We start from the raw sequence: 18913 nt of genomic DNA on the forward strand, positions 1-18913 counted from the left end.
TTCATCCGTTCATCCCGGGAGCGCCTCGCTGCGACCCCGGCCCTGGCTGGCCCTTCCACTCCTAGAGTTCTGGCTCTGGGTCCCGTGGGCTAGCAGTTCTTCCCGGTTTATCGAAGCAGGAGCGTCACTTTTGTTGCGGTGGCCGGTTACTCATGTTGCCTTGCACGCACCCGGAGACCCCCTCAGAAAGCCCAGACAATGGGCTTATCGTGCGGCCTTTCATTGTTATCTTCGCTGCCGCATCCTTTTGAACTGGAGCTGGCTGTTTATGGGCCACTAAGGGGCCGGCAGCCGAGGGCCTTCCATTGTCCCGGGCTGCGGTCAAACCCAGGCCAGGGGTATAAAAGTGAAAGGGTTGCGTCACAGCGGACAGCCAAGCCCCACCGCTGTCACCATTGCCCGTCATAAAGTGACCTAACGGCCAAGGCTCGGAGGCAGAAGCAGGCCCGGTCTGCTGGAGAAACATCACCCCACACGCGCGGGCACGGGGTCCTATGCAGAGCTGGAGAAACGCAACGGCTGCGACGCTCAGGCAAGGCAGAGGTCCCAGAGCCTGCAAACTACACCCTCACTGAGCCACACCAACCCCCCAGCACACACACAGACCTTCGTTGAGCAATGTCCCCCGTTCTGTTTTGCCAGACTCTGTAATGACTTGATCAGTCTGAATGGCACCAATGAGCAACAGACTTTAGACCTCTCATGGCAAGGCATTAGATCATTAGGCATCTAACTACCTCTGGCCAAATGCTTCAGAACATCCACCCCACCCCCACCGATTCCCAGACCCCCAGGGCTCTGGCTCTTTTGCGCCACTCTTTAATATACTTTGCCTGCATGAGGGCGAGGAGAGGAGCTTATTGCTTGCGAACATATGAAGTAACGAACCGGAATCTCCCACACGAGGCCTCAGTGCCTTCACAGGCAGCAGAGAGCCCTGGGACCCCCCGCCAAACTCCCTATCCACCCCAAGCCACCCATCTGAGAGGGTATTGGTGGTGTCTCTCCGCCATGAGCCACCCGTCCGAGGGGGTCTTGGTGGTGTCCAACCACAATGCAGCTTCTCCTCGAACTATGATGCTGTTTTACTTTGATACTCCAGCTCGAGTGGAACAAGGGCCTGATCTGAGACTACAGAAGGGGCTTATGTATTGGGGGGGGGGGGGGGGGGGGGGGGGGTTTTCATTTCACAAAGCACGCTTCTAGAAGTGGCACTTGGCAATCCGCTCTTCTCCGAAGTACGAACTTAATGAGTATTTGCACAGACAAACAGATCTTTTTGTTCTGTGGCAGAGATTTGCATAGGGAGATTAAGCTAAAATGGCTGAACTTCCCTGCCAAACTGTTGAAGGACAAACACCAGCCTTCAAGGCAAACCAGTAATGTCAAAAGTCCAAGAGCGAATCTGTGATGTCGAGCTGGGTTTAAGGGCAGAACTCTCGCCAGAGTGAGCCCAACACTCACTCTGCCATTAGCTGGGAATGTGGTGCAGTCTGCAAACAGCTGCAGGGGCCACTTCCTGTAGTTTAATGATGCTAAAAGTGTAGAAGTCAAGCATGGCGTCCATTTAGCTGGCTCTCGGAGAGGACTAAACAACGTCTCTGCAGAGAGGCCGACCCTACACCCCCACTCCACCCTCATCGACTCCCTGACTCGCTTACACGCTCACACACACACACAGACACACACACAACACACACACATACACTCATCCTTGTGAAAGCACAGACACTTGAGCCAACAGAAGCAGAAAAGAATAACGACACTTAGCCGAAGGCAGCAGAGTTCCAGCAGAGATCCAGCAGAGTTCCAGCAGAGATCCAGCAGAAGCACTCTATGACGACAGACAGGGCCGAGTCATGCCCACGTCCATCAGCAGCCTGTACCTGTCGCGTGCGTCCGCCGGTCAGGAATGCCGGTTGGGAATGCCATGCCGCTGAGGCGGTTCGACTTGCTGCCAACTGACAAGCACCTGAGGGATCTCTCCGATCTTGAAGCTAGCGCTGCAGTGGAAGGAGACTTAAAAGGGCTCTAACGAGGCGCAGGGCTGGGAGAGGAGGAGAGCGGAGGGTTTCCGCGGCGCCCATGCCGCCTCCTTTAAGTGCATTCCAGCGGCCCCTCTACTCCGCACCGCTCTTCTGCTCAATCCTGCCCCTAGGCCCGCTGACCTCTGACCTGGCCGACCGGCTTGGCTGGAGGCTCCTCGTTTGTTACTGGCTTTATCCACTGACAAAGCAGGCAGGAAGCTGGCAACTACCCAAACCCCCCCCCTGGGAAGATGACCATCAGCGTGCTCAGCTTACCGCTTATTAGAGGAGGGGGAGGGGGGAGGGGCAGGGCTGCGGGGTCCGGATCAGAAACGTGGCTGACCTTATCATGCCGACAGTTTTCCTAACTAATGAAACGAAAAAAAGCCTGCAAGCCACAAACGTCCCCGTGTGCCGCTAACCCGATCAGCAGCGCACGTTAGCGCCTATCAGGCAGCCGTCCGGGGAGCGCACGTTAGCGCCTAGCAGGCAGCCCGTCCAGGGAGCGCACTCCGGGGACCTGGCAGAGTCGGACTCTCATCTGAGCAGCGTTCCACAAAGCACACTGAAATATTATATCTCTCATTCTCACACACACGCGCACGCACATGCGCCCTCCATAAAAGTCCAGCTTCTCCAGCTTCTCCATCGTCTTTTATATTGGCCTCTAATAAAGCTGATGAACATTTGGGCCTGAGATTCAGCAGCGCGTTTGCACTGCGGTGCATTTAAATCTAGTGCTGCAACCCCCTGCCTCCCTCCTCCTCACGGTGGGGCATCAAAGAGCGATCCAGTAATCCAAACATAGCCACTACTCTCAGAGCTCATGCGCTGTCTTAGAGGGGCAGATAAAGGGGGGATTTGGGGATCCACTAAGAGCTTTCTGGACCGGTCTCTGCCACAAAGCAGGAGGCCGTGAGCTCTGCCAGAGCACCCCCCCCCCCCCAAATACACACACACACACACACACACACACACACACACACACACCCGACGGAAGCGGTGTCCCTGCTGAGCTCCGGCGGGACAGGAACACAGGGGGAAGGCCACTGACCTCCAGGGCCACGAGGCACCGCGAGGGCTGCTGACAGGCGTCTGTGTTCATTTCAGCGACTCGTCGGGCCGCCCCCCACCACCAGCGCCGCCGCCTTCCCCTCTCAGGAATGTAACAAAACCGCTCGCCGAGGCAACCCAAGCCCCTCCCCCCGCTCCACATCACTTGCATGAAAGCCAGTGCAAGTTTTAAGGCAGCTGCCGCTGCTGTTGTCTTTTTAGTGCACTTTCTCTCTCTCTCTCTCTCTCTCTCTCGCCCACTCCCTCACCTAGCCCTTGCCCCCTCCCAACCACTGCGCAATAATTCATGATGCAATCGAGCCGCGGCGAGTACAGTAGACTTTGACCGGCGCAGAATCGAGCAGCGTGCCTCTATAATGGAGCCTCCCGTATTAAAGTGGCTAGGTAATGGCGACCCCGCTGACAGTGCGGCTCTGGCCGAGCGTGACCCAGAGCGCAAGTCATTACCACACGCTAAAGCCAAATGAAGCTCGCGCGTTCACAATAAGACCCCTGGCCCGTTTCCCTTCAGGTGTGTACAATACGCCTCTCCCCCCTTCACCTTCCTATTTCAGGCTGTTCCAGTGGCCACGAATGGGGGGCCCATCTAGTCTGCTGACTGACGTTAATGTCTCAGGAAGTCATTTTCCTGAGTGAGCCCCAGTGCCTTTCACCAGGGTCAGTATGGAGGGGGACATTAACCCTGCTCCCTAACCCCCTCGCCTTGGGGTGGAGGTGGACAGAGCGGCCGTACAGCACGGACGAGGACAATGGGTCCAGTCACCCCCTGGGGTGGGGGGGCAAACGAGGGGCCCAGCGGCAGAGAGCGGGCTGCAGCGTAACGGGCCACACCGCGGTCAGAGGTATGCGGCAGACATCTTGACGCGGCTTCGCACGTTGCCCTAATTCTGGGGCTTGAGATAGTTCTCCACAACTCCATTACTGTCAGCAGTTACCACATCTATTACAGCAATTATAGCCCTGTCCTAACACCAAGAATGCTATGGGGAGGAATCGTTAACATCTGCAACACTCGCTCCATGTGTCAGGGGTTGTCTTTGCTTAAAAACGCCTCTTTGCCTTTCGCGGCACATTTCTTCAACATCACACTCCACATTTATTTACCTAATTCCAACTCAAACTGTGCCTTAAAGAGATCACTCTCTGTTTGAGTCCAAATAACTTAAAATGATGCGTGAAGGTTTGCGGCCCCTTTTCTCCGTAGGCTTCATTACTTTTTAATATGTGCGCAGGAAGAGGGAAGAATGGTGTGGAGATAATCAGTGGAATAGAGGCGGTAGGCCATTAATCTCCTGACAGATTCCATTCTAATACCCACACTTGCATGGACGAGCACAGGCTGCAGCGAGCGCGCCCGTCTGCCTGGATGGGTCACTTAATGAAACGCCGAGCTCCTGCCTCCGAGGAGGAGGAGAGCTTCCCCTCGGCGACAAATGAGTCCTCCGGCGCTTTCCCGCATGCCGTTGGGCGGGGGATGAAGGTGGAGGAGACGACGACACGCTGAATTCCGGGGAGACTGTGATCTGCCCCAGCGCGAGCAAGCGGCACAATGAGAGCAGCAGGCAGGAAATGGCGGGAGCAGCGGAGCAAGTCCCCGTGGAGATTTTATCAAGGATCCCTAATGCGAACAAGAGGTCAGGTGATCTGGGAGACGGGACACAAAGCCAGAGCGGGGAAGGAAAGGTGACCTGCTGCACTGAACCACGGCAGAGGGACAGATAAACAGACAGACCGGGGGGGAGAGAGAGAGAGAGGAGAGAGAGAGAGGAGAGAGAGAGAGAGAGAGAGAGAGAGAGAGAGAGAGAGATACAGATACACAGAGAGGGTTGTGGGGGAGGGATGAGAAAGATGGAAAAAGGGAAAGTGGAAGAGAGATAGAGCGAGGGAGGACATGAGCGACTGAAAGAGAGATGGAGAGGGAGCGAGACAGAGAAAGGGAAAGAAAGAAAAACCACCTGGGTTTGGATCTGGGGCGGCGGTGTTTTCATGGACTGCGCTGTAATCTCCACTCGGGCTGCGCTGTAACCAGAGCTAACTGCTGCCTCCGCAAGACCTCCTTCGAGTGCGCTAAGCGGCCGCCCGAAGACAGGGTCGGCCACCGTGACCCGCCCACGGGGGTAACGGAGATCCACCTGCGAGGAGCGACCGCCCTCTGCACCGTCAGAGACGGCCGTCCGAGGCGGGGGAGGCGTGGCGTGGGGGCAGCCACAAACAGGGGGAGCGATGGGCAGGCGACTGCAGGCAGAAGCCAGGGCGAAGTCTGATTGGGTTTTATTTTTTCCCGTGCAGGGGGGTGGCTCCCGGAGGGGTTGGGTAGCGCGAGGCGGGGAGACAATACCACAGGCCTAAGCGGATTGCAGGCAGGGAGAGACCACGCTCAAGCCCCGAGGTGCCACAGATTTCTGTTGCCTGGGTGGAAATCCAGTGCTGTCACCGTGTGTATGATTCAGAGCACTCTGCCAGAGCGCTCTGCTGTGACGAATGAGCCGCACTTCATTTGCTGGCGATTATGCGGGTTGCTGGCCTCCTAAACCCCTTTGAACTTGTAATTGCTGCTGGTTTTAAATAATGAACATTAAGGGGGGGATTCACAAAAGTGATAATTACACCCCGCCTTCTCCCCACGCTTCCTGGAAGGAGACGAGGAAGAGGAGGAAGAACAGGGAGGTTCTCCTGGCTGCCGGGGCTCGCTATGCCGTGCCAGGCCCCTTCATCTCCATCATTGTAGGCGCTCGGTTTACGGGCTTTGCAGAGAAGCTTTTTTGTGTGCACCTCGGCAGCCCTGGGGATACAAGGACTAGCGTGCACCGATCAATATTCACACAGATTCACATCTGGAGCCAAAGCCTGCTCCACTTAGATTTGGATTTGTTCGATTTTTTTCCCTTTTCCAACCCCCCACCCCCCCTCAGTGTGACTATTTCTGATGCAGGGAACTCTATCATACGTGCTCATCTGCGCAGGCACGCATGCTATGGAGGGCTGCAGTCGCTAGGGCAGCACAGCAGACGTGCCGAGGCTCTAAAGCGTCGCGTAGCATCTTGGGCACCTTTAGCAGAACAAAGCGCTGTAGTGGTGGGAGCGTGGGTCAAGGTGGGGGTGTGAGGACCAGGGTGGTGTTGGTGGTGTTGGGGGGGGGGGGGTCTGCATGTATGCACCTTGGGTGGCTGCATGGAAACCACAACAAATTGAGGCACCTCATCGCCGCCTGTGATATGCCCTCGAAGACGTGAAATCGTACGGCACAGCAGGAGCACCTCATCGTAATCATCGAATGACAACGAGAGGAAGAGGCGAGGCCTGGGGATGGGGGGGGGGGTGTTTGGGGGGGTCGGGGATCAGGCAGGTCCCGGCCCCCACCGCGCAGGGGGGAGGTCGGGGAGCACGCAGGGCCCGGCCCCCACCGCTCAGGGGGGAGGTCGGGGAGCAGGCAGGGCCCGGCCCCCACTGCGAAGGGCCTCAGTTCAGCAATAAGCAGGAGCCAAAACAAAAGAGCCAAAGTAGGGGGAGGGAAACAAAAATCATACAACAAAATGGCAGCCAAGGGATTCAGTGAAGCTCAGGTCCCATGACAAACCAAACAGAGCAACAGAGTCTGTTTTTGATTTCTGCTCTTTGCCACCCCCCCCCCTCCACAGCCTTTCCCCTTTTGCCTGCTTTGCTACTTCCATGTTTGTGCGGTATCTCTTCCCCCTGCATTTCCCCTCTCCTGGTGCGAGCTGAATATCAAAGGGGCTGGGCCATGTGGAGGCCTGCAGCACAGAAGGCCATCTCCTAGGGCCCTCGTCAGATCCAGAGCCACCGCGCTGATTAATGCCCCGGCCTGCCCACGGCCTGCCGGGGTCCAGCCCTGCTAACCCTGAGGCACTGTGCAGGGGCATGGAGAGGGGAGGGGAGGGGAGGGGAGGGGAAGATGGGGGGTGACGGGAGGGAGACCGCAGGATGGTCCACAGTCAGCCATGAAGAGGAAAATACACACACACACACACACACACACACAAACAAAAAACACCGAGGTTGAAAATCCAAGGTTCTGGTTGCCTAAGTCTCCAGATGGCTTTCGCTTTTCCACACGAGCGTTTATCTCATGACATCACTCCTGTGTTCTAAAGGTGAAGGGCGAGGGTCTTTCAGCGAGCGCGTGGACTTCTTCACTTCTGCTGTGGATGGCTGACCGAGAAGCCTGGGGGGTGGTGGGGGGTGGCTACCGGTGGTCCGGGGGCAGCCTGCCGTTGAAGCGTGGACTCCCAGGGTGTCTCCTGTGGGCCTCGGAGTTTATAAATCTGCTCCGCATGCTCTCTGCTCCGTTTGGTTCCTCTTCAGGTCAGCGCGGAGCTCACCTCCGCCACGGCCCGCTGCCACTCCGTCACGCACCGCCGCTCAAGCGCGGCCAGCTTAGCCGCAGCCCTAGCGGCCGGTAGTCAGAGCCGAGCGCTCCGCTTTCCCACTGCGCGGGCTCTCTGTGTCACTCTTCGCTCTGGACTCTGAGACACTTTAATCATCTCCGACCGGCGCGGACTGGCTGCAGCCTTTAGGGAAGGCTCCTATTCCTGCTCCTTCATTAAAATAATGAGCACGAGGTGTTAACAGCAGCCCACCAGCAGAGGAAAGAAAGCGAGACAACTAACCACCAGCGGCAAACGACACATGCTATCACATGTAAGTCAGCGTTGGAATGAGCACGTGTACGTAAATAAAGGGAATCTCAAATAATTCCACATGTTCCGATAAGGGGGTCAGGGAGAAGTGACCCCCTCTGCTCTGTATTCCTCTTCTAATGGAATACGTTGAGGTGCCATTGCGAGATACCAGTGAGAGATATGGATTAGGAGGTGATGGGAGTGGACTCTACCTTTCAGTAAGCTAGAATTCCTCACTATTCCACGGTAATGCTGCTCTAACGCTCCAGGCTGCTGAAAGCTTAAGGCCAACATACTGCAAATGCTTTCAATCATTGCTCTGTGACACACACAAACACACACACACACGCACGCACACACGCACACATGTACACACACACACACACACGCACACGAAACATGCACGCACACACACACAAACACACACACACACATGTACACGCACACACGCACGCACACACGCACACACACACGCACGCACGCACACACACACACACACACACACACACACACACACGTACACGCACACACACGCACACACACACGCACACACACACACACGTACACGCACACACATGCACGCACGCACACACACACACACACACACGTACACACACACACATGCACGCACACACACACACACACACACACACGTACACGCACACACATGCATGCACGCACACCCCTACATTCATCCAGGAATTATTACTAAGGCCTTCAACATGAAATGCAGAGGTTGATGTGGCTTCCCATATAATTATACAGCCCACAAGAATAGGGGAGACACTTGATAGGACATCTTAAGTTTCAGTGCTTCTTTCCTTCCCAGTGAAAAAGCGTCTCTGGTTAACGCTAAACATTAAGAGAGCAGCAGGCTTCTGGAGAGCGACTGCTCCTCAGAAGCTCAGGCTGACGGCAGTGGCTGTCCTGTGAGACCCGGGGCTTGATTACCACGCCACTGTACCTTGTAGAAGAGCGCGCATGTTTATCAATGGACCTGCTCTCAGCTGCGGAGACCGGCAGCCCGGTGGGAGGCAGAAGCCAGCAGGGAACAGATGGCAGACAGGGACGACTCGCGTCCTCATCCGAGGACCGCGGAGCAGCCTCCGCTAGAACTGGCACGCTGACAAAAGCCCAGAGCAGACCTGCCGCTGGAGCAATTACCCCGTACCTCAGCGACTTCAAAAACGCAACCGCTCTGCAACCCCTGCTGACAATTAGCTTCACTGCTGCAAAGCCCCTCATAACCAACTCATAAACACGCACATATACATAATTAGGTTCCCTCGTAGAGAGCCACAAACATAAACAACCAAGCTGGGGCGCAAACACACACGCGCGCACGGGCGCAGAACTGGTGTTGAGCTGAACTGTTGCCTGTGTTGCCACGGGAGACTGCAGAGTTGACTCCTGAGCTAGGAGGCAAACGAGCACATGACAGATTAGTGTGCAGGGCTCCTTCAGCTGTGGCCCCCTCTGACCCCGAAGCCGCCCTCCCCCCACCTCCAGCTTGCTCGCATGGGGCTAAACGAAGCTGCGGCTCATGAATGGCTGAGGTGTTGCCCCACACCCACTGGCCATGGCAGCCTGACACAGAGGTGACAAATTAGTGAAAAATGTAAGGTCGAGAAAAACAGGTTTGTAGAACGAACATCGCTGTATGGGCACGAAGCATGAATGTGCGTGTGTTTGTGTTTGCGTGTGGGTGCATGGGTGTGTGTGTGTGTGTTTGTGTGTGTGTGTTAGCCCACTCTTTTAAAACTGCTAGCAGATGTGCTCCAGGAGCACGACGATGGCGAAAGGACTGGAACAAACCACGTGGATTAGGATGACCCAAACAGGACAGAGCAGTGCTGTTGTTTAGTCTACTGCTACAGATTCTCTTCTGGGACAAACATCCTTTAGCAGAAGTGGGCAGCGATGCGCTCCTATTATTGGCATAATCCTGTTTATTTGTTTATCTGTTCATTTTCAAAGGCCTTTTAAAAACACGTCTCTAAGGGGGTGACCCGGAGGTGACACTGGGTTACCAAGGCAATTGATGGTCCTTAGGGGGTGGTGAATGCGGCCATCCCATGTCTGTGGGACTGATCCAGGGTCAGCTAATGCTGGTGGAGATAAGAGCCATGGGCTCACATGATCGCATAGTCCTATCACTCCCAGATCAGCTGCCACCGGCTAACCACAGCTGCTGAAACCACCCATGTTTTGGCCAAACCTATTTTAATCACAACGCTATAAATACCAATGCTGTCGAACTTGAAATGCTCTGCGCTTTGTAAAGCCAACGCTAAGTACCGTTCAATAATTAATTCTCAAACAGCCTTTCAGCACAGACACCACAAATCATGACGACATCAGCTGGACATTACCAGCTGAGAATGAACCGTAGAAGGCCAGCCCATATAAGGGCACGTTCATTTGTTGCAGAGTTCTCCCATAGACCTCCGAAACGGTCCTGGGTTCTATCACCCCTTTTTCAGTGAGCCCAGGGGAGCAATACACCTGGCTTTGCAGCTTAGCAGCACTTCCCAAACAGACTAGCAAGGAGGCGGCCTGGCACCGAACCCAAGAGGCTTGATCTCTGTGAGAGAGAGGGAGAGAGAAAGAGAGGGAGAGAGAGAGAGAGAGAGAGAGAGAGAGAGAGAGAGAGAGAGGAGAAGAGAGAGAGAGAGAGAGAGAGAGAGCGAGCATGTACTTTTCCACCAGCTGACCAACTCCAGTCCCCTTCTACAAATCCACTCAGGCCTGCCGCTGGCCTGCTCAAAGCAGCCTATTTATTTTCCCTGGTGTTTGAAGGTTTACGTTAGTGAAAAGACAGGCCAGACCTGGAGTGGTATCTTTGTATCTGAGTGCTTCCTGTTTTCATTGCAGCGCCGACCCTTGCCTTCGCAGGGCCGCTCTGGAGGAGGGTGCATGGAAGTGCAAACAGGCTCTTCCAGAGAATTCAGAGAGTTCTGCTCCAGACAGCTGGGGAACACCAGGGCTACACTTCCCTTTCCTCAAAATTACTACCGTATCTAGCAGACTTTCTCTACATCTTCCTTTTCCTCCCCTCCCACCACAAGTCTTCCTTTCTTGCACTCTTCCACCATGCAAAGCCAAGCAGAGGAATTTGCCCTGCTGAGAAGTTTACCTTTCTGATAACATAAGCTCCCTGCAGTATGGGAAAGGCTTATAGAAACAGGCTGGGATTTCCCCTTTTCCTAATGACACTGGAAAAGAGCCAGAGAAGCCAGAAAGAGACGTGCTCGCCAGGCCCGCAGCGGACACCGGACAGGCGGGCTCGCGCGCTGCCAGGGCCTCGTCGCGCAGGGGTCCGCGGGACACAGCGATGCCGCATCGCTTGGGTCTGGCATTCATCGCGGAGGATGCGGTGGGGACCTTCCCCAAAAGCCCCTCCGTCTTTCCCATCCCTTAGGGATCTGGTGGTGGGGGCCAACTGAAGCAGCCCTTTTACCCAGAGACAATGGTAATGGAGAATGGCTCAGTGAGGTTTCTCCCATGAAAGTGTGGGGTCAAAGTGTGCAGGGAGGCTGGAGAGGGGAGGGCCATCGATTTTGTTATAGCGAATCCAAAAGCCAACAATTGTTACTGTTGGCCTGTGTTGTTTTTCTGCGCATGGCCGGGGGGGGGGGGGGGGGGGGGTGTCGGGGGGTATGGGGTTGGGGGGGGCTGTCCTTTTTGAGCTTTTCAAAATAGGTGACAATGGCTAGATGTTGAGAACATATGTAGAGAGACCCCTGGAGCTCATGGAAGAGTAGCTCCATGCTGGCCTGAGCATTTGAGAAAATACAACGCCGATCCTTTCATTCTGCCCTCTCTAATGAATGCCTGAATGCCAGAATGCCCCAATAGGCCATTCAGAGGCCAAAGTCCCCAAGAATTCTCTCTTCCACAAACGCACCCTGAAATGGGAAATACATTTGCTTAACAAATTAAAGTAAAAGAGTTGGATGTGTTAGTGTGGGGTATGTGTATGCAGTGTGTGTGTGTGTGTGTGTGTGTGTGTGTGTGTGTGTGTGTGTGTGTGTTGTGTGTGTGTGTGTGTGTGTGTGTGTGTGAACAAGTAAAGACTTGTATAGGGGGCTGCAGTTAGTAGTAGAGGATAATTCAATTAGGCACTCTTTTTGCACTAGGGAAAAACTCTAAAGGTAGGTTAAAAGGGACGGATTATTACTTGTACAAGTCCAACCAGGGGTTTCCACAAAAGAGTTCAATAAAGATGGGAGAAAACATATAAAAAGCAGAGAGCGCTGCCGAAAGAAGAGGAAAATTGGGTCTTGAAAGCTGTATTTCGATGAATAATCTCGTTGTACATGTACAATGACAATAAAGGTATTCGTATTCGTCTAAAAAAAACCTTCTCCTTAGGCTTAATCTGTCTGGCTTTATTCTCTCTCTCTTTCTTCCTCTCTCTCTGTCTCTCTCTCTCTCTCCCTCTTCTCATTCAGGGCTATTTTAAAACAATTCTAAAGAAAATTGGTGGAAAAGGCTGCACGGCACTCTGTGAATCGTGCTTCTCTTTTGCAGCGTGAGCGCGGGAGCTGGAGACGCTTACAATAGGCATTCCTCGAGTCGCCAGGAAAGACGCCTAATGATCCCTCAATAAAGCAAGAAATTTCTGCTTCGTGTGAGCCAAGTAAATTAACCAGGAGGCGTGTGTGAGTGTGTATGCGTGCGTGGGTGTGTGTGTGGGGGTCTGTAAAAAAAATTTAAATAAAATAACCACTGTGGTAGGTGGCTCAGAGGAGGCCTCTATGTCTGAGATTTTTTTTCCCACTCTTCAACTAACTCGAGGAAGCATAGGGAGAGACAAGGAGAGAGAGAAAAAAAACGAAAAAAAGAAAAACCTTGTGATGTTGTCTCTCGCCAACACTCGTTCTCAAATGAAAAGCGTTTTGCAGATTTGCAGAAATCTCCAGCAGGGGAGATGTAGCTGTGAACAGCTGTGAAGTCATTTTGATAATGATGGGAGTAATAAGCACATGGCAAGGTTCAGAGCTCCGCTGTTGCAGCTTCAGTGCTCCCGAATAGAGAAAAGTGATTAAACTGCTCCTGATTATCCCTGACCAATATGTAATGGATTTACAGCCCTTTCAATTAGGCAGTGTTTGCGAGCCCTCATTATTTGGGCTTTGGTTAGGTAATCAGGGCCAAGGCTGGGCTCGCACACAGGGGTGCTGCAGCCAGATCAGCCACTAAGGGCACCTGACCTTCCAAAGAATACAGAACATAGGGCCCCTCTCTTCACATACAGACACACGCCCACACGCACCCACGCACGCACACACACACACACACACATATATGCGCGATCTGGCTTCCCAAGAAGCCCCATCTGTAGCCACGTGCTCAGGAACAGGGTCGCATGTAACCCGACCCGCTCAGTTCAGATCAATACAGCTTGAGCCTCCGATAATGTCCTGACATCAGAGAGGGCAACGGAACACGACCGTCTCTGGCCCCTGGCTAACCCTCACCAACATGTACCCCCACCCCCACACGCTACGAGCTTCTCTCACCGAACGCTCTCTACTGTCACACACACACACACATACACACAACAGCTCTATGATGCGCCCTTTAAATATTTAATTTGATGGAAAGTAAGCATGATTGTTTGCTGCGGTGAGAGTATATGTTGGCTGAGGCTGAGAGAACTGTTTAGTGATGAGAAGAGAGCAAACAGTGTTCCACAGGCAACCAATCAGAGCAGAACCCTCCACCCTGCCCCCAAGAGCGGAGGCGTATCTCACTACTGTATCCGGATTGATTTTCCTCCTAAATTAACACAGAGCTTTTGCATGTACTGAACAAAAGAGACACTATTTGCAGTAAATACATTAAATATTAATACCATTCAGCTCCCTTGATTATTGTTTGATTAGATAGAAATAAAAAATGTCTTGTTCATGTTTGAGAAATCTATTTTCTTTCATTCTTTATTAACAAAAGGAGAATGAGTTTCTGACTGTTCTCAGCCACAGACTTTAGAGCATAAAATAATGAGATATAGGAAAATAGTTATGGGATGCCTCTGTGTGTGTGTGTGTGTGTGTGTGTGGAAGCTGAGGAACAGGAGGAGACCTGCAGAGTGCTGAGGATGCTCAGTGGGCGTGTTCAAGCCTATAGCCCATCCCCTCTAGGCCAGTAGCCGGCTACTTCACCAGGGCACCCAACAGGTGCACGTCAAACGCCAAATGGCCACCAGACGGCCACGGTGGTATTTGCAGCTACTGCAGTGTTGGCGTTTAGTGGGCGTTCAGCGGAGCGTACAGAGGAGTTTGTTTGCAAATATACGTCCTAGGTGATATTCTCTTTATGTGTGTTCATGCAAATTGCGGTGGTCATTAAGCTTAACGAGAACACACATTTGTCTGCGTGTGTGTGTGCGCGCAGGCGTAAGCGGGACACTTACTGTGAGGTGCTGGAAGAGCCACGCTCGCATGATGTTGGTGGCCACTTTGGGGAAGATGCCACGCTTTTTCTGCCTCTTCTTGTCTTTGTCTGGGTCGTCGTCGTCCCCTGTGCCAGGCGAGGCCACGCTGTTGTCTAAGCCGTCTCCTGGTCAAAACGAGACATCTTTAGAAACGGAACATGCATCCCACAGTCTCTACAGCTTCCAGCTCGAATCTCGCCTTACACACACATGGAAGGTTTATTTATGTGTGCATTTCAGTTTGACCTAAAAATAAACCCTGAACCCCCAGGACGCTGACTTTTAAAAAAAAAAAAAAAACTACTGCAAGGCTTCTTTGACCGGAGCCCATATCATTAGCTCAATTAAATTTGCATCCTTGACGTAATTTGCAGTCTGATCTTTTTTTTCTGATGTTTCCTTCAGCAGTGTGAAGGGAGAGAGGGTGAGAGAACGAACTTTTAAAGACATAAATGGGCAGCGCACAGATAAATGGCCACCCAAGCCCACACAGCTAGAGTGTGCTTTCATGGAAGAGAAGGAGGTATGGGTAGAGGTGTTTGCTGCGCTCAGACACACACACACACACACACACACACACACACGCGCGCGCTCATTTGCATGACGTCGGCATTCACGCCTGCCAGCGTCTGGCTCGGGTGGGAGACGTGCATCTGAAGGCGGGCCGGCTCATTTTCATCCAGAGCTACTGTCCCACAGCCCCCACGTTTCTCACTCCCGCTCGCCACCATTAATTGTGCATTAGCAAAAATGATTTACTTTTAACAGTCATAGTTATTTTTTCTTACCCTCGGGCGAGAATGCCTTGAAAGCCTTCCTTGAGGGCATCTAAATTATGTATCTGAAAAACTCCTGCACTAAGGCATAGCAGGACCCCGACATTCTGAAAATTCAGACTTGCATGTCTTCCTGTTTTTGGGGAGACATCAATCACGCGCACCTATACAGGCCATAATCTCGCATAAATATTTGAACTAATAACGTTAAAAAGGAGGAAGTAGAAAGAATCCGACTGGTGGCGTAATCAAATGCAAAATACATGAAGAATACAAGGACAGCGCCGCTCTCGTCTGCTCTCGTCCTCGTGTCTCGTCCCCCCTGCCTTCCCTCTCTCACCGCTTCTGTTTTGCTTTGCCATCATTAGTGAAAATATACAAAGAGGAAAAAAAAAAACAAACCCAGAAAACATGGCGACTCTCTGCTATCAGCCCGGGCCGGATGGAGCTGGCGATGGAGTCCCATCTGCGGCCGAGGGTGGGGCGAGGTTGGGGCGAGTGGGCGATAAGCTGGGGGAGCTGGCCTGGTAGAACAAGCTAGGAGAGATGCCATAAATCCCTGGCTAAGTAAAAGCCCTTGTACGGGGAAGCCTAAAACAATAAACCCGGACCCAGCTGAAAAGCCCTGGGCCCGGACGCGCGCAGCTTCCTGAGAAACCCGACCCAGCCGGCGTGCTAATTCTCCAGTTTGCTCTCCACTTCAATAATAATAACATCACCCAAGGAGGGGAGAAGTGTGTCCTGGTGTGTAAGGAGCTGGGGGTGGGATGGGATGGGTCCAGCGAGTGGAGGAGGGGGGATTGCACATGTCGTTTTTGGGTCCAGGAGTCCAACGTGGTGTTGTTGTGGTGGTGTCATAAGCCCCCCCATTTTGTTGTCCACACAGCCGTTCTGGTTTGGACCCCGGACGCACGGAGGCTGAGTGGCCCTGGCCAAAAGGCTGGCAGATTAATTTTATTGACGTTTCCATTTTCACTGCAACGCGATAGCCTCCCCCTCTCCGGGGCCAGGCCGACCCGCGCGTATTTACAGACTGACCTGTCACTTCATTACCCTGCAGCCCAGGCTGCTCAGCCTGCCTCCCCAGCAGGGTGAAATCAGACTCCCAGGCTTTCAGCTCCTCTCTCTCTCTCTCACACACACACACACACACACACACACACACACGCGCGCGCTCAGTGCATGTGCTTCTACACTGGTCACAGTGACCAGCCTGCCTCCCAGCTAAAGCGATGCGTGCGATCGCATCCGTACAGCTACGAGTACTGTAGGTTTGCGCGTGCAAAGACAAACACACAGCCAAGTCTTCACACAGATGGTGGACAGGACGGCTGTGCAAAGCAGCGGGGATCATCAACAAAGAAAAAAAAAAAACTGATGCAACTATAGTTGTGTGAAACAGAGAGAAAAATGAAGGAAAGAGAAATGCAGGACAAGAAAGAAAGAAACTTGCACACCCTCATTACATCTAAAGGAGAGGTGGTGATTTACATCCACCCCCACTCCTTTCTTATGAGCCAGAGAAGGAACGCTGCAGGGCAAATTGTCCCAAACGCTAATGGCTTCTGACTGTTCCCTGGCAACTCTGGCATTTTAACCTGTGTGGATGTGCACGCCGCAAAAAAGCCAGAGAGAGAGATAGAAAGAAAGAGAGAAAGAGAGAGAGAGACGGGGAGAGAAAAAGAAGAGTGGGGGGGGGGGGGCGCAGGGGAAGCGTCCCATCATCTGGCCGTGTGACACAGATGGGGGAAGGCTATTAAGAGGCAGGCGAAAGGCCTCGGGTAGGAGAGGTGCTAGAGTGTAGCCCCGGGCACTTTTGGAAAAGCAGCGCCCTCGGAGGACGAGGGGGGGGGGGGGGGCAGCCCCATCGCTCTTTCTTCACTCCGTCTTCCTCGTTCTCGTCCCATCTCTCTCCCGACGACAGCGTGGCATGCGTCTGTGCGAGGGCCAGCGTGGCTAGCTGACAGGCTAGCCTCCTGTTACCCACCTCTGGAACCTCAGCAAGCAGCAACTCTAATAATAGCCAGATAAATAAATAAGCGGACTCCATTCAAAAGATTGCCGGATCACCAAAGGCTGATTATTAAACATGTATCCCCCCTCCCGCCTTTTCCCGGGTGCTAATACATTCTGGCCCGTGCTCATTAAAAGTCCAGGATGTCAGCGAATATAACATTAACGGAAATTTGTGGGAATTTGGCACAGAAGTGCTGTCTGCCTGCGGACATGCGGCCGAATGATGTACGGTGTGTGTCCTGGGTGGCGAGAGGTGTGTGTGAGAGGTGTGTGCAGGCCCTGTTTGCCTGCAGGATGCTACAAATAAGTCCTGCGGATATGAGCATGTGGGCTCATGGGCTAGCAGGCACAACAACAAAATTTGGGGGTATGGGGGCAGGGGTTGATGACATTGGCTGCATCTAAAAGGTGGAGATCTAAAACATTCTAAGCTCACACCACAATTTCCCATGATGTGCTGAGAGCCATCACATGTCCAGAAGCTGCCTGTCAGATTTCAGATTACTTTCCTCATGATTTCCTCCATGCTGATTTACAATCTTGGCATGCTAAGCCTACATTACATTGGCAACAGAATAGCTGTACTTTTTCTAAAATATTTTCTGAATTCCCATACTTTTGCCATGCCTCCTAATAAGTGCTTTTGAATTCCATACTTTTCCAAAATTTCCAGACCTTCGCAAAAACCCTGGGTCTGAAGATGATGAGACGCATGTGTTCTCCTGCCTTTCGAGGTCCAGCTTTGTCTTTGTGGAATAACTTAGCAGTAGATTTGCGTTTCGGTTGGCTTAGGGGTTTGTTTCAGGGTAATGGAGCATGAATGTGGAGGCAGTGCCTTCCATAGGCTGCACTTATAGTAACTAATTACAGACCCCCAAAACCACCCCCCCCCCCCACACTCCTGGGCCATGCTGTTCAGCCATGTATTCTCAGATTCTACCATGTTGAGAAAAAATGGGGGAGAGGGGGGGGGGGTCTAGCAGAGGCCTTGGTGTTTAAAGCTTGCAGAGGGGTGCAGGGAGGAGTGCAGTGACCCGGGCCATAGTGGTCACCCTCAAAGGGAGCGCGAACAACACAGGCCCCATCCTGTTCTCCTTACCTTGGCCTGCAGCAGTGCCAGGACACCCCCCTCCCTCCACACCCCAGCTCCCCTTTTTCTTCAAGGCCTCCCTCACAGAGAAAAGGCACAAACAAAAAGAGGGGTCTTAAGCCCCCTTTTGCCTCTGTTCCTCCTCAACCTTTCAGCCAGCGTAAGCGGCGTTTAGCACATTGAGGAACTCAAACGGCTGCCAGCGCAGGCTGCAGAGGGGGGCTCGGAGCGCCGGGATCCGTCTTCTTTGTCCACCCCTCCTCTGCTTCGGGGGTTCGAGCAGGGCCCTCGCCTGCACCAGCACCACCACACGTTTCCGACACGGAGCGTGTCCGTCCGCATACGCACGGCCACCTCGCCCATCGCGGAGTCGCGCTCACGGGCTGCAGACGGGCACGTTCTGAGCGCCCGGTACGCCCGGAGCCCTCCATAGGCTGAACGCCACACCTCCTTGTTAGTCTGGCCTACGTTTCGGCCCTTATTTCTGCCCACGTTTTGGGCCATGCTTTGGGCAACGTTTTTGGCGCTACATTTGGGGCAACGTTTCGGGCGACGTTTCAACCACGCTCAGGCGGTGAGGAACAGGCCGCAGCAACGCCCGTGAGGAGTGCTGTTTTATGGCAATTATTTCCTGAGCATTCAAAAAGAAAAAAAAATACAGAGAAGCAGCCGTCTGTGTGCTGGCCCGTAAAACAACAGCTTGGTAAACACGGCACCCTGTTAACTAACTGGGAGGGAGACAGTGGGAGCCATTAGCGCCTCTGTGAAAGCTATCACTGCTCCAACACTCGGCCTGGGTTTTTGGTTTTTTTTCCACAGCCAAATCAGCGTAAAGAACTTTGGTTCTC

General features: G+C 53.2%; 1 protein-coding gene across 6 annotated transcripts in view; it reads right to left on the bottom strand.

The window, feature by feature from the left end:
- meis2a (Meis homeobox 2a) overlaps nt 1-18913 on the bottom strand; it is a 74871-nt gene that overhangs the window by 30084 nt on the left and 25874 nt on the right. For 5 of the 6 annotated variants that reach the window (XM_027011592.2, XM_027011591.2, XM_035532626.1 and 2 more), the window contains exon 8: nt 14163-14308. In XM_027011592.2, coding sequence (XP_026867393.2) covers nt 14163-14308 — 146 coding nt within the window. The remainder of the gene's footprint in view (nt 1-14162; nt 14309-18913) is intronic. The other variant, XM_035532625.1, reaches the window with a different exon arrangement.

This window comes from Electrophorus electricus, chromosome 13, assembly GCF_013358815.1.
Source record: "Electrophorus electricus isolate fEleEle1 chromosome 13, fEleEle1.pri, whole genome shotgun sequence".
Taxonomy (NCBI): Eukaryota; Metazoa; Chordata; class Actinopteri; order Gymnotiformes; family Gymnotidae; genus Electrophorus; species Electrophorus electricus.